We start from the raw sequence: 16,442 nt of genomic DNA on the forward strand, positions 1-16,442 counted from the left end.
CTGCTGAATTTCAGGGTAACTTGTTTAACATCAATAGATAACTAATACACTTAGATATTTTCTAAACTGAGAAGATAAAGAAAAGCTCTAACTGGGACTTCCCTGGTGGTCCAGGGTTAGGTCTCAGCACTTCCACTGCAGGGGGTATGGGTTTGTTCCCTGATCAGGGAACTAAGATCCCACGTGCCGCGCAGTGCGGCCAAAAAGAAAAAGAGAAGCAAAGCTCTACCCAATTGCTAGCAGAACCCACAGAACCCACTACTGCTGAATTGCAATTTAACAGGATTATGATACCAATTCAATGAATGATTATAGAGATTACTTAATAACTAATCCCTCTTGATTTTCCACGTTCTGAGATAGATACTAGAAACTGTTCTGACGCATTTTCTGTAAATCTTGGCTTAAAATTTAGTCTTGCGAGCTCAAGTGGTTTATGAAAGTTTAGTTGGAATGAGAAGCCCTCTTAACTAGTAACCTAATACACTGTTCCAAATGCCTATGATCTCATTTTCTCTCCATAATTCATACTAATAGAGAACTGAAACTAGTCCCAACTGGTCAAATATGAACCTTATTCTTGGTCTTTAAGAGGAGATGCCATTAACAAACATGCCTTCACCACACCCTATTCCTAGGTTTGCTCCTAAGTTGCTCCTCAGGCACTATTTAAATTTAGGACTGTATTATAAACTCATTTTTTAAATGTAATACATTCCCTCCAAGAGAGAGATGTCAGTGTGCTAACATTTCTAATGAGCACTTTTTAAAGTACTATTTTAGGGAATTTGCTGGCCATCCAGCGGTTAGGACTTGGTGCGTTCACTGCCATGACCCGGGTTCAATCGCCGGTTGGGGAACTAAGATCCTGCAAGCTGCGAGGCATGGCAAAAAAAAAAAAAAAAAAAAAAAAAAAAAAAAAAAGGACTATTTTAAATCTATTATTTACAAAGTTGTTGGAATTATGTATTTTCCTCTCATTTTTTTCTGCCAACCTCTCCATCCACCCCTGAACAAAACTGAATTGGAAACAAATTCTTACCTGCAGCGGTCTCCGTAAATACAGTACCCTCGCTGAAAATACTTGCACACTACACCATATGGACTGTCAGAGAGGTCATGTGAGTATCGACAGTTATCTCCTTCCTTACAAACCCCATGCATGAAATACCTGTGAGACAAAGAACCACAAGTTGGTTTATAAGTCAGTACTCAAAGAATTCATGACCAATATATTCTAATAACACAGGAGCACTATATACTCGTACTTCATTCTACTGTTATAGTCTATCTACACAAACATGAGAAATGAACACAAAGAAAGTAGAACTAGACTGTATGACCGTAAAATTATCCATGATGGTACTACAGGAAGGTTGCTTATAGATACAGACACCAATTTAAACTTTGAGGTCATCATTAATCTTGTCTCTACGGGTTAAGTCTGACTACTGCTCTCATTTTACAGTCCTACAGAGGTAGCTTCTTGTTTTCCACTAACTTCAGCCATAATGGCAGCTCTATCTGCAAAAAAATCAAAGATAAGCAAGAAACAACGTAAACCTGAACGGGTCAGACTACTGTATATGTTTCAATTCTTTGAGAAACCATTTTAATTCTTTAAAAGCCACATGTGAAAATACAAGTAAAATTTGTTGCAAAGGTAGAGGCAAAGGGAAATCACTTTCTGTCCTTCATTTAGCAGACTCTTGTTCTGAAGGAGAACATGTGTACCTATCTAGCAGTTTCCAAAAACCAAGTATCAGAGAATGACTCAGTTTCTAAGAGGACCTGGGAATTTGCTACAAGTGCAACTTCTGAGACCTCACCTCAGACCAACTAAACTGGAAATGGGGCGGGGGGGGGGGGGGGGGCCAAGCAGCAATCTGTAAGTAACTAGGTGGATCAGGGAAGTGATAAGGGGCTTTATTTTTTGTAGATAATCCTGATCTTGTAAAGTGGGTAGAACTACCACCACCCCTTGCATCCTCCCTCCCATCACTGACTTTGGTCTCTTTCTCCTGAGTAGAGTTATGAAAATTTCATGTTGGCAGACCATTAACTGCCCCAAATATGCATCTAGGTACAGCTGATCCAGAGTAAGGAAAAAGTGCCTACCTCCTGGGTGTGTCAATTATCTAGAGAAGGAAGGTAAAATAGCATTAAGTGCACTCCACTTGTCCACTGGATTGAAGGATATATAGAAAAGAGACTCATATTTACCTAAAGGAGCCTTGAAGAAGCCTGCCCCAAATTGAAATGTGAAAGGTTCTATTCAAATTACTGGCATGGGGCTTCCCTGGTGGCGCAGTGGTTGGGAATCCGCCTGCCAATGTGGGGGACACAAGTTCGAGCCCTGGTCCCGGAGGATCCCACATGCCACAGAGCAACTAGGCCTGTGCGCCACAACTGCTGAGCCTGCGCTCTGGAGCCCTGAGAGCCACAACTACTGAGCCTGCGTGCCACAACTACTGAAGCCCACGCTCCTGGTGCCCGTGCTCCACAACAAGAGAAGCCACTGCAATGAGAGGCCAGCTCACCGCAACAGGGAGTGGCCTGAGAGCCCGCGAGCAGCAACGAGGACCAAACGCAGCCAAAAATAAATTAATTAATTAATTTTTAAAAATGACTGGCATGTATACCTTCTATGTGACACAGAAAGAAAAAATGTTAACATCTTGGTGGAACAGTTATAATTATCAAGAAGATCCTGAACTACCCTGGGGTTTCAGTCTGTAACAAAACATAAGAATATAGTAATAGGAAGTCAAATTCTAACTATAATTAACCTAATTTCAACTATTATCAGGTTTAACTTAATCTAACTAGGTCTGAACTTTTGCTCAACTACAGGGCAACTTTCTGCAAGCTTTGAAGCTGTCTGAGCACCACATAACACAAATTTGAGTTAAACCACTTGAGCCAATAGGTACTTTTTGACTGTATAAATGAACAGATTAACACTTAAAAAAACCCAACAACCCAACAAGTCAGTAATTTCATTGTAATCACCACTAGTATAATCATGCTTCAAAGTATCTATAAAAGTATCCACACACACACAAAAAAAGTATCCACAGTTGGTAATTGCTTATTCATTTCAAACAGTCTCACTGTTTGAATACAGTTGCTTACTGTCCCATCCCCAGTGGGAACTTTCACAATTCTCAACACAAGACAAAGCTGTCTATACCTTCAATATTCTTTGGGGTCAGTTTGAAGTCAGAGGTGCACATACTGATACAGTTTTTTTTGTTTTTTGTTTTTTGTTTTTTTGCGGTACGCGAGCCTCTCACCGTTGTGGCCTCTCCCATTGCGGAGCACAGGCTCCGGACGCGCAGGCCCAGCGGCCATGGCTCACGGGTGCAGCCGCTCCGCAGCATGTGGGATCCTCCCGGACCGGGGCACGAACCCATGTCCCCTGCATCGGCAGGCGGACTCTCAACCACTGTGCCACCAGGGAAGCCCCTGATACAGTTTTAAGGCTTGATAAAATACCTGCCCCTGGAGATTGCAGAGCCGTTACTCCAAGGAGTTCAGCTCCCTGACACCTGCATTTCAATGTCCAGCAGGATGCTCTTCCTCAACACTTGTGCAACACCTCACACCACTATTACTTTCTGACATCCATGATAGTAAAAACTGTTCTCGAGAATCCAAAATGAAAGAGTAAAACTCAGAGTCACTGGCCCAAGACAGTGTAGCATGGCCTGTTGGCACCTTTTGACCAAGAGCATAATACAGCAATGACCAAGAATGGAGAGAACAGAGGGGAGGACAGGCTGGAAGGCTAGGGAAACAGATTCTGCAGGGCCTTTTAAGTCAAGTTATCTTAAAGCAGTAAGAAACCACTTAAAGATCTGAAACAAGGACATGTCAGAATTAAATTTAAATTTTAAAACACTACATTAAACTGCCTTCTTCCAGGTGACGTGTCTGGGCCAGCTGATTACATTTACGTCTAGGGACTTCAGTTGATTCCAAGTTTCAAGAGCCAGCAGTGGATGCAGCCACCAGAACAGTTAATACAATCGGGCTGCAGCAGCAGTCAACTGTTTGGATCCAGGTAGTAATAAAAAGCACACAGTTTAAGAACTGGGAAGACTGTTTAAATTCCAGCTCTGTGACCCTCAGTAAAGCTATTTTGCCTTAGTTTCGCCACTCTTTCAGATTTAAGAACTTAAAAAAAAACAGAAAAACCCCTCCATGTGTGCAGTAGCAGCTGCATAGTGTCTTTGCTGGCACTGAGTTCATTTCCCCATCTCCCCTTCCACATCTCTTCTCTGCCTTGACTACATTTGTTTCCGACCACACACTGTAAGAGGTACACACTAACGAATCGGATAAGAAAAGCAAGAGACCTAGATGTCATGCCATAAGAAGATTTTAAGTAACTGGAGTAGTTTGGCCAGAAGACAAAAGAATAGCCTTTTGCAGCACTATTCCTGGCAAAGTCAATACATGTGGGAAGCTACATCATAAACCTGGCTCAGCGTAAGGACCGAGAACTAGAACTATCCAGCAATGAAATAAGCTCCTGAGGTCCAGAACTAGCATCACCAAAGGAATTCAAGCAGACACAAATCACCTGATACCGCAGAATCAACAGAAACACTAGAATACAAGCCCTAATTAGTTACTGCCAAATACTAAGCATTATTTTACATGGTTGTTTGGTACATATGGTCTGGGTTTCTGGTTTGTTTTACTTGCCTTTTGTCTCTCAGTGATATTAACACTGTTGGTATAAACAGCCCTCACAGTGAAATCCCTTCTTGCCAATCCATGTCTAAGAGATTATGACATGATAGTGTAAGTTATAACCTAAAGAGGAAGAAAGGCAACTCTCCCAAGAATTTCTCCCCATTTTCTTTTTTAAATGCCACCACCAAAAAGTCATTATCCAAATTCACCTTAATGCCAGTGTCCAGGCTGAGCTTGCCTTCAGTTAAAGGCTGGGCCATATGATTTCTATGGTTCCTTCCACCTTGAAGATTCTATGACTCCAATCAGACATTGTCCACTAATAAAGACAAATACAACTGACTAGAATCCCCGACTGTTGTACCTCTTGGAAACGTAAGCATGGTTACCAAGATATATATAAGAAACCCCAACAGTAGCTTGTGAGGGTGTAAGAGAACCACCCAATACCCTCAAAGTACTTCTAGGCGTCATAACAACCTGTCTGGGGATTTACAGAATATTAATTAATTTGGCACTTAATCACTTAATCTGCTGTGACACTGTTTACTCTGTTACTTAATTCTTGATAAGTACATGTACCCTATTTCTCAAACTAGATTGTAAATTCCTGGTGTTTAAGAACTATAGTTTATTCTGCTTTTTATCTTCTATAGTACCTGTACACGTAATACTTAGATATGTGTTCAGTAAAAACTGTAGAAGACACTTAGGTGTCATGGGGAATCACAGTGCCAGTAGCAAATTGATTTCTCTTTCCCTGGGCTGAATAACTTTTTCAATGGCATCCCTTCAAAAAACACTAAAGTCTGAAGGCAATAAATTTTACTGTGGATATCACAGCACTTGGATAAAGACTTTCCGGAAAAATTCCCTTCATTTTTACACTACACTTAAAGTTTTTGAAAAATCAAAATGAAAAAAACACTTGGTTTTTGTGTATTATTTCAATACACTCGTCTACCATTGTAGAAGCACTCTGATAAAACATTGTCTAAGTTCAAAATTACAACCTGCAAGTTACGACTTTGTTGTTTTAACCCCCAACACTCAAGAAAACTAGAAGAAGCAATAGCATTTCTAGTTCACAGCACTAAATTCTAATAAAAGATATCAAAATGGCCTGGTGGGGGCAGCATAACACAGTTCCTTGGGAAAAGTATACCTAGGTTTTCCTTAAAGGCCGCGAAGATAAACACAATGACAGAATTTCAAGAGAAATATTTAGACAATTACTAACCAACAAGAAAATACAGATGATTCTGAGCAACCAAAAACAAATTTATAACATCCAAACAGCTAAGAGGATTATACCCTTGGTGAAGAAAACAGCCTTAGTCAAATTCCTAGATATAAAGAGGGGAAGAGGCACAAACTAGAACACTATCTTGAATTCTCTTCAAAGGAGATTTTGCTATCAAACACAATGGAAATATTTATAATACAGTGCATTTCTGCATTTCCTTCAACATCTAGCTCTATGTCTCTCGTTGTAAGCACTAATGCTTATTTACTGAATAACTGAATGAGGTAGTCCCAAAAAGATATACACGTTCTACTAAGTCCTTTGTCTTTGCTGATTTACAAGGGTCGTCCACTTCTTAACGAAAGCAGAGGAATCTTACAAGCACATATCAAAGTGGGTAATTTTAGGTGTGGATTTATCAAGATCAATTTAAGCATTTACTGAGTATACCAGGCACTGAGTAAAGCCCTACAGATACAATGATAAACAAAACAGGGCCCCTGCTCTCAGAAAGCTCAAAGCTTACAATAAATAAATGAAGATATCATATTTGGTATTCCCCTATTCAAAAGGAAGAAAGATTTTTTAACAGGAGATCGTGTTGCTACTTAGAACAACTGAAAACAATATCAAATATTAAAACCCAAGACTCATCAACTAGCCTGTGCTTTTTTGGATAACTGTCTCAAGCAAAAGCTATAGACAGCTTTATATGAAAAACAAAAACAACAGCATATCTAAGCCTGTATCTGATACATAATGCTTCTTAGAAATATTACTCAGCTACGTAAATTCCTTAAATATATAAATCTATTGGTTCATGGGCAAGGAACTGCCACTGGTCCAGGATCGATCTGGGATCTTTCAGAAACTCAAAGATCCTAAAGGTAGACAAAAAGGAATGATTAGTCTGGTGAGCTGTTCTGAATTCTGGTGACACTGGTGAGGAAGTAGAAAAGGAGAAGTAGATCAGGGAAAAGTGCCTAACAGAGGGGAAAGTAAAGTGTAGAAGTGATAACGCATTCTGGGCAGAAATGAGTTGAGCTCAGATACAGACGCAACAGGATAGTAATGAGACAAGTAATATATAGTAATGTCAAGTTAGTGATGGGTATTCAAGGCTAAACTATATTGAGATCACAGTCTGTGTAAAATCAAGGCACTGAATAGAGTTCTTAAAGAACCCACATATTAAAGGAAGATTAGTCTGTGTATAGATAGATTGGAACTGCAGGATGAATGGCTAGAAAATTCAGGAATGTAAAAGGTTACACTACTCCCTTTATTTTTATATTTTTAATTTTTATTTATTTATTTTTTTGCGGTACGCTGGCCTCTCACTGCTGTGGCCTCTCCCGTTGCAGAGCACAGGCTCCCGACGCGCAGGCTCAGCGGCCATGGCTCACGGGCCTAGCCGCTCCGCGGCATGTGGGATCTTCCCGGACCGGGGCACGAACCCGTGTCCCCTGCATCGGCAGGCAGACTCCCAACCACTGCGCCACCAGGGAAACCCCTAGTCCCTTTATTTTTAAAAGAGTCAACCAGCACATACATATCAACTGTAACATTGTAGATAAAAGAGAAGTAACAGACTCAAATAATTGGTTCCATTAATAGGAATTTTAAAATTCTCATTCTTTGGGATACTGCACAAGTATTCTAAGGATCTACAGATCACTGATAAAAGAAGCTACCTAAAACGGCTTTTATGCTTTCTACATCCCGTTATTGAAAATAAACGTAATTAAACTTATCATTCATGCCTTAAATGTATCATGTTAAGCACTGAGAACGCTTCACTCTCGCTGTTAATACCAGGGAAGTGAGTTTTGTATATTAAGAATATTTTCAAACATTTACATATAAATTAAATTACCCTACCTAAGTGAAAACCGGCGTTTCAACTGATTTTTTCAACCGATTGAAAAACAAAAGCTTCTAGGCGCTTACTGATCACTTTTTAAAAATCCAAGTACAACATCCAATTAAATGCCCTAATCTTAAACGTACAGCTCGATAATTTTTTACAGGCGTGCACACGTCAGTATAACCGTCCTCCACTAATCACTTATTTTTTTTCCAAATATTTTCATCCGACATCCCAAACCAAAACAAAATCTCTCTCCTTTGGGAGCGACGAGCTCCTCGACTCCCTTAAGTAAGATGCGTGGATTTCCAAGAGATGATACCTTTAGCCGGGGCACGGTAACGGCAGCTCGTCAAATTTAAGGCGGAGGAGACGACCCCGGCCCGGCACTCGGTTCTAAGACAAAGCTCAGAACCGCCAACCTCGATAAACATACAAAGAAGAAATAACCAAAGCTCCTGCTCCAGGTGGGGCGGGGGCCGAGAGACCCGAGAAGACTTTACAAACGGATGACACGGCGGCGGGGCCCGGCAGCCAAGCCCCCTCGCCGGGGCCCGCGGCGGCGCTCCCCGGCCAGGCAGGGTCGCGGGGAGGCGGCTGGCTCCAGGAGACACCGCCAACCTCCTTCTCGAAACGGCGAGCTGGAGGCAGGGGCTGGGGGTTCCGGCGACAATAAGAAGGAGGGAGGAGTCATCCTACCTCTCCCCGTGCGCGCTGCGCGCTCCGCCGGGTGCGGGGAGACTGCGGGCGGTGCGGCGGCTCCGCAACGAGGCCGCGCGCGCCCGAGCCTCAGCGGCCGGCGGGGGTTGACGCAGCGCGGGCGGCGAGGCCGCGGCGGCCGCGGGGACAGGAACGCCGGCGGCGCCGGCGGCGGCAGCAGCAGCAGCACCGTCGGCGGCGGCTACGAAACGCCGGCTCCCCTCCCACCTCCGGCCGGTCGCCCGCCCCTTCCTCCGGGGTCTCGGTCCCCTCCCCGCGCCCGGCGCCGGCCGCGCTGCGTCTCACCTGCAGGTGACCTGTTTAGTCCAGCCGCCGCTGCTGCCGTCGCTGCCGCCTCCCCCGCCCCCCGCCCCCAGGGACGGGGAGGTGACTGTGGGGGTAGGGGTGGGGGAGGCCGCTGCCGCCGCTGCCGCTCGTGCTCCTGATGTTGTGGCTGTTGTTCCGGGAGCTGCAGCCTCCGCCATTACTGTTTATCCCACACAGCAATGGCGCCGGAACTTCCGGGATCACATAATTCCGGTCCGGCTGCGGGGAGGAGAAGGCGGCAAGGCGAGGGGTGGAGAAGGACACTGAGGCGCCCGCTCGTTCCCCTCTGCCCCGCGTCGCGTCTCAGAGCGATCTCGCCCCTAGCACTGCGGGCCGGAGCCCGAGCGCCCCAGCCCGCCCCCAGGGCTCTCTGATTGGTGGGCGAGGCAGCCCCGCCTTGGAGGGGCGGGGCGAGGGCGGGCTACCCCAGGTGAGGCCCACCCCCCCACCTACTGCCCCCAGGCTCCACATCCAGGGAACCAAAGTCCTCATTTCAAGGGCACTGACTTAGAGGAATGCGTCCCAGCATAGGCTGATGCAGTGGAGAGGCGTAGTGGGATTGGGGTCCTGGGTTTGAATCCAGACTTCCCTGGCTCTACCAATTACTAGCTGTATGAATTTGAGCTGGTTACCCATTCTCTCTAGCCTCAGTCTCCTGATCTCTCAAATGGGGGTGAGAGTAGGCCCCACCACATTGGGTTGTGGTGAGGTTTATATATGTGTGGCAATCACTGAGCTTAGTGCCTGGCAGACTAAACACTTAATAAATGTTCTCTCTTATTCTTCCCATCAGAGGTGGGATCTCTCAACCCAAGAGAATAGTATGGTGGCTAAGCAAATGCTCTGCAGTCAGCTTGTCTCCATTACCTCCAGGCTTCTCCCATTCCTAGCAATGTGTTTTTGAGTAAGTTAACTTACCTCTTAGTCTCCTGCTTTCCATCTGTAAAATAATAATAATAATTTAAAAATAACTCCCTACCCCAGAGACGATTATGAAAATTAAATGAGAGTCCGCTGTGCTTCACACTACAGTTTTAACTTAATAGATATTGAATAACAAAAGCTGTCTGAAATATCCCAGCTTCTAAGAGTTATTTCTAAAACTAAGAACATTAAAAAGTATTTAATCCTACTTTCTGATTAAACCCCATGGTCCACACAGATGCTGCATATTAAATCCTGAGCAGTTTTTCATGAGCCCTTAAATTTGCTTTTCTATAGTCTCTCTACCTTGAGAAAGTGAAAATCCACCCCACTGATAATCAGACCACAATGTACCCAACAGACACAAACAAGGACAGTGGCAAAGCCAACAGAAAACAATGTTTCACCCAAGGCCACACCATGACTGCAAAATGACTAACAATCCCCTTTTGAGTAATCACAGCTTTTTGCTAATGACCTTCCCAGCCCCACTTCACTTCTCCCTCTGACCTCCCAAAGAAGATTTATGAGACACCCAGTTTCTAAACTGCCCCACCTCACGACAGCACCCCAAACCAGAGCTGGTCTCCTCTTCTGCTGTGTTGTTACCCAAAAAGAGCTTCAACCCTGTGAGAAGCCCCTCCCTATTCCCCTTTCCAAGATGCCCACATTCCGCTCCTGGGTGGCCTCCCCTGCGGCGGCAAGTTAATAAATCTTTGTTGGACTACAGGTGTGTCCCTGGTAGTCTTTATCTGTTAGGGTTTATCTGTTGTTGTTAAATAACAAAATTTCAACCAAGTCAATTTTATGATCTAATTGGCTTTATTGAACAATTCATGAATTGGACATCTAGAAAGGAGTTGCACTGAGCTGTAGAAAAGGAAAGGTTTTTAAAGGCTGAAAGGGGGCAGAAAAAGGAACTTATTAGCAAAGAAAGCATTGTTCTCCCAAAAAGAACAGAAGGGGCCTACTGGTCATTATCACGTCACCTAGTGCTGACCAGGTAATTCCAGGTTGACTGGTTAAAGGTTACATTCCTGGGGGGTTGAGACAACAGGCTAGGCATTAAGTCTTGGTTTGGTGATGTGAGGTTTAGCACAAGTGACTCCATTTTGGGCCTTCTGTCTCCTTTTTAACACAGTCAAGTGATAAATTGTGTTTTTAAAATGTGGGAGTAGGAAAGGAAGTACTGAAACTTTTTTATGTTAAGAAAGAGGGTCATTTAAAACAATTCTATTTTAGAAAAATCCTCTTGTAAAGTATGGATTCTTTTTGTCTCCTCACTGCTGCCCTCACCTGGAAGCAGTGATGCTCAGCTCAGGGCCCTCAGAGCAGTCACATGAGATGGTAAAAGATCTGAGTCACAGAGATACACCTGGAAAGGCCCTGGGCCTCAACTTTAAGATGGATTGAGCATGGAACCCAGACTGTCCCCGAGGCCCCATGTGCCCAGCCAAGCTGAGCTCTGAATTTTAGATCTTCCTGTTCAGCCCTGCAGCCAAAGTGACTTTCTCTGCTCCAAGTTCTCCAAGGAGGGTTTCAATCAGGGTAAGGCTTTACTAGGCCCCATCTACAGACCTCATCTCTCTTCTGCCCCTTTTTCGCTTCTCCAGGAACTCTGACCTCAAGCTTGTTACCAAATGCAAGTTTGTGTGCCCGAGGCACAGTGAGGCCAAACAGACCTAAACATCAGAGTCTGGTGCAGAGAGAGGTTTATTGCAGGGCCAAGCAAGGGGAACGGGTGGCTCAAAAAACCCCAACTCCTCGATGGTTTTCAAGGAGAAATTTTTATAGGCAAAATTTGGGGTGAGGGCTGCAAGGTGTGTGACTTTCTTCTGACTGGTTGGTGGTGAGGTAACTGGACGGTGCTCCAGGAATCTAGCGTTCAGCCCGAAGTTGCGAAGTTACCATCCTCCACCTGGGTGGGGACCTTAGTTCCTGCAGAAGAACTCAAAGATATTGTTATGTACATTCCTTCAGGAAGAACCAGGACCCTGCCCCGAGGTTTCACTATTGTTTCTTGACTACTCCTTCTTTGTTTCTGTATTCCCTCCCTTCCCTGATTAGCAACTGTTTGAATCCACCCTTTGGGACTCAGGGAATATCAAGGAGGCTGAATGAAGCTTATAAACAAGAAACTGGGGGCAGGGAAAGGATTTGTACTTGGTTTCATGCTGACCCAAACACGCAAGTCACACTCTCACAACCTCATCATCTAGACATTTCCTTGGCTACCTCCTCCAAGCTTTTGCCAAAACTCAACCAGAAATTCTCAAATCTTGGGGCTGGGGGTGATAAATTGGGAGATTGGGATTGACATATACACACTACTATATATAAAACAGGTAACTAATAAGGACCTACTGTATAGCACAGGGAACTCTACTCAATACTTTGTAATGACCTATATGAGAAAAGACTCCTAAAAAGAGTAGATAAATGTGTTGACTAAAAAACTCTTCACAACCTAAAAATTGAGAGTTGTGTTTTATTCAGCTGGAGTTTTTAGGACTTCAAGCCCGGGAGTCAGTGTCTCAAGTAACCCTGAGAAAATTGCTCCAAGGAGAGGAGGGGAGCTGGGATATATACTTTTGTAACAAAGGGAAGTTAGTAGGAACAAAAGATTACTGTTAATAAAAGAAAACCAGATATCTCAAGTTAAGGAATTTAACATTTTTCTATGTATGGGAAGATGCAAGAGTTGGGCTCACTGAAATCATTCCTTTGATATGCACCTCAGCTGTCTGGGGCCAGTACCCTGTGTTTTCACGTCCTGAGTTTCCTCAGGGCTCACCGCAGGGAGTGGCTGCAGTCTGATGGCTGCTAGATGGCAGGTATTCTTTCCTTCCTGAGTCCCCTCAGGGATCACCAGCGCAGCCTAGTGAGCTGCAACTGCTGATGACTGTGACATCCTTTGTTTACTGATAATGGCAGGCAATATTCCATTTATCATATGTATATGTATAACTGATTCACTTTGCTGTACAGCAGAAACTAACACAACATTGCAAATCAACTATACTCCGATAAAAAATTAATTAAGGGATTCCCTGGTGGCACAGGGGTTAAGAATCCGCCTGCCAATGCAGGGGACACAGGTTCGAGCCCTGGTCCAGGAAGATCCCACATGCCACGGAGCAACTAAGTCTGCGAGCCACAACTACTGAGCCCGTGCGCCACAACTACTGAGGCTGTGTGCCTAGAGCCCGTGCTCCGCAACAAGAGAAACCACCGCAATGAGAAGCCCGCGCACCACAACGAAGAGTAGCCTCCCGCTCACTGCAACTAGAGAAAGCCCGCGCACAGCAACGAAGACCCAACGCAGTGAAAAGTAAATAATTTAAATAAATAAATTTTTAAAAATTTAAAAATTAAAACAATTAAGAAAAAGAAATTCTCAAATCTCAATTTCTCCTCTGACTGCCTTTTAAAATATGGCAACACGTTTCCTCACCACCTCACCCCACCCTCCTACACTCCTAATCCCCTTACTCCGCTCCATCTTTCTTTTTCTTTCTTTCATTTTTTTTTTTTGGCATGCAGGATCTTAGTTACCCGACCAGGGATCGAACCCATGCCCCTGCAGTGGAAGCTGGAGTCTTAACCACTGGATCACCAGGGAAGTCCCTGCTCTATTCTTCTTTATTGCATACTATTTACCTTCTAATTTACTATAGAATTTCTTGTTATTTATTTTTTAATTGTCTATCTCTCCTAGCTAGAATATAAGTTCCCTGAGGGCAGGAATCTTTACCTATTTTGTTCAGATGTATCCCAAGTCCCTAGTACAGTGTCTGGCATATAGTAGGTGCTCAATAATATGTGGGCAATGGATGAAAGAATTCTCTGTTGTTAGAAAAATTACTACGCCTTGTCTCACCATCCATACCAATAGGAATAATGATGTTTTGTATTATAGGGAAACAAAATAAACAAAGAGTCATCCCTTTCTCTGGGAGAAAAGTTCAGCACAAGGCAATCCATTTACCTCTTCCCTCACAAAATATTTATTAGTGATTTTGATTTTGCTGAACCCATGCTACCCAAACAGCCAGGTTACATAGGAATCATGAGCGGACTTTAGTGCCTGAACATAGTAGCCCGGTGACATTGGGCAAGTTCCTGCCTAAGTCTCCTCACTGGTGAAATAAGGCCAGTGGTACACCTTCCTTATAAGTATTAAATGAGTTAATATATATAAGCCTCAAGAAACAGTCCCTAGGTGTAGTAACTGCTAGGTAAGTATTTATTATTGTTTCCATTGACGTTGTTATATGATGTTAAAACAGGGTTGCCAGATTTAGCATATGAAAATACAGGATGCCCAGTTAAATTTGAACTTCAGATAAATAACAAATCGAGTTTTAGTGTAAGTATATCCCAAATATTGCATGGGATATACTTATACTTAAAACATTCGTTGTCTGAACTTCAGATATAACTAGGCCTCCTATATGTTATCTGGCAACCCTACATCAGAATCATACTGATGCTTTTCAAAGGCCTGTCACCTCCTTGTCTAGTTCTAGTCTCACAACAGGCTTGTCAAGTTGAGCAAGCACAGATTATTTTGCCCCTATGAATCTGAGCAGATGAAGTTGAAGAGACAGGCAGAGATGCTGTGCAGGATCACACAGCCCATGAGTGACAGAGCAGAGCTTGAAGCTTGAGGAATTGTAGCTGTGGGGCTAGTGTTCCTTCCCCAGCCAGTACTGGAAGTCAGGCTCTCCCCTAGGGGAAGCTTTTAATGTAAAAGGGAAGACTACAGACAAGATGCAATCCCACTTGTCGGTCTGTGCCGAGTGCTACAAAATTAAAGAAAGTATAAGAGATAAGGCTAGCATCGTGCCAAGCTGCTGTGGATTCTATTGCTGTGGGCAGATCTACTTTGCACTCTGTGGAATAACCTTGAAAACCTTACTGTGTGAATTCTAGTCCCACACAATAAGCACAAATATTAATCTTCCTGTTATTTTCTTTCCAAAGGGGGTTCAAATAATGATTTGGTCTCTGTAAAAACACTTTGTATTTTCACATAGGTCAGTGGTTCCCTGCCTTCTTTGGTGTAAGTATCCTCTCCAACAATTTATGAATTATTTTGTATTAGAGGCTGTGTTAATTTTTCCTTTGTATAATTTTTTTTTATAATAATACAATCATGTGACTAAACATTTTTTTAAAAGTAGAAAAGGGCCTGACAGGGACTTCCCTGGTGGTCCAGTGGTTAGGACTCCAGCCTCTCACTGCCCAGGGCCGGGGTTCAATCCCTGATCAGGGAACTAAGATCCCACAAGCGTGCAGAGCAGCCAAAAAAAGAGGGCCGGGGTGGGGGGGTCATGACAAAGATTCTTTGACTAAACTCTACTCAGGCTCCCCTGAACTTTACAATGAGGCCTCAATTTTTGGACTTCCGTGTTCATCTCTGCATCCAATTTTAGCAAGAATCCTGTTAAATTGCTTTAGCCAGAATCCTCCATCGCACTGGTGCGGGTCGAATCTGGGAGACAGTTTTGGGTGAAGTAGTAAAGGACTCTATTGCTTTGCCAGGCAAATGGGAACACACAAGGTTCCTGCCTCAAAAAAATGTGTGTGCCAACCCAAGAGGATTTGAGGAGGAGTTTTATAACAATACTTCAAAGGTGGGGTTGCTGACAAGATGAGGGTGTGTGCAGGGTCTCAGGGTCTCCTGATTTGATGGGCTTCTCTGCTCCCTTTAATCTTGCCTCGGGTGGTTTCTCGGCAGCTCCTCCTTTGATTAGCAACTGTTCGAATCTGCCCTTTGGAACTCAGGAAAGGTCAAGGAGGCTGGAGTCTTGCCTACAAGAAACGGGGGACAAAAAAAGGCTTCCTTGCCCAGGATCCCATAACCCCACCCCCGTTTCACTAAGCACTGGACCACCAGGGAATTCCCCTCTCTCTCTTTTTTCAAATGGAAGTAGAGTTGATTTACAATTATTTGCCATTCCTCTTAATCCTCATAAGTTTAAGAGATACTTTATTTCCTTTTCTGTCTATTCGCAACCTTTGCCCATTTTTCTCTTAGATCATTTGTAAGCGGAATTAGGGAAATTAGCATTTTGTTTCTCATGAACTGCAAATATGTTTCTCAGTTTGTTGTTGGTGTTCTGATTTTCCTTGTGATTTTTGCCATGTGGATTTTTTTTTTTAAGATGCAGTCTAATTCTGTTTTCTGGATTTTGTATCATAGTTATAAAAGTCTTCCCCACCCCAAGGTTATTAAAGTATTCACCCCCCTTTTTTTTTCCTAGTAATTTTATGGTTTGATTTACTACGTTTAAATTTATGATCCTTTTGTAATTTGTCCGGGCACAAGGTGTTAGGTGTGACAGCTTTGATTTTTCCCAGATGGTTACCCAGTTGTCTCAATACCATTTATTGAATAGTTCATCTTTTCTCCACTGACTTGAGATGCCATCTTTATGGCATATTAAATTCTTTTTTTTTTAATTTTAATAGTGTTCATTTCTTTTTTTTTTCTTAAGAAATTTATTTATTTTTGGTTGCATTGGGTCTTCATTGCTGCACGGGCTCTCTTCAGTTACAGAGCGGTGGGCGGGCTTCTCATTGCGGTGGCTTCTCTTGTTGCGGACCACCGGCACTGGGCCAGCGGGCTTCAGTAGTTGTGGCTCGTGGGCTCTACAGCACAGGCTCAGT

The 16,442-nt window shown here is 43.5% G+C and overlaps 1 protein-coding gene across 4 annotated transcripts in view; it reads right to left on the reverse strand.

Moving 5' to 3' along the window:
• Positions 1-9,184, reverse strand: part of MKRN1 (makorin ring finger protein 1) — a 29,122-nt gene extending 19,938 nt beyond the window's left edge. The window contains exons 1-2 of one of the 4 annotated variants that reach the window (XM_033863359.2): positions 8,823-9,184; positions 1,043-1,171 (exon numbers count right to left, since the gene is read on the reverse strand). In XM_033863359.2, coding sequence (XP_033719250.1) covers positions 1,043-1,171; positions 8,823-9,001 — 308 coding nt within the window. In that variant the 5' untranslated portion in view covers positions 9,002-9,184. Of the gene's footprint in view, positions 1-1,042; positions 1,172-8,139; positions 8,320-8,516; positions 8,671-8,822 lie in introns of those variants that run through there. The other 3 variants (XM_033863361.2, XM_073809992.1, XM_033863360.2) reach the window with 3 other exon arrangements.
• Between the last annotated feature and the right edge of the window lie 7,258 nt (positions 9,185-16,442).

Source organism: Tursiops truncatus, chromosome 9 (genome assembly GCF_011762595.2).
Source record: "Tursiops truncatus isolate mTurTru1 chromosome 9, mTurTru1.mat.Y, whole genome shotgun sequence".
Lineage (NCBI taxonomy): Eukaryota > Metazoa > Chordata > Mammalia > Artiodactyla > Delphinidae > Tursiops > Tursiops truncatus.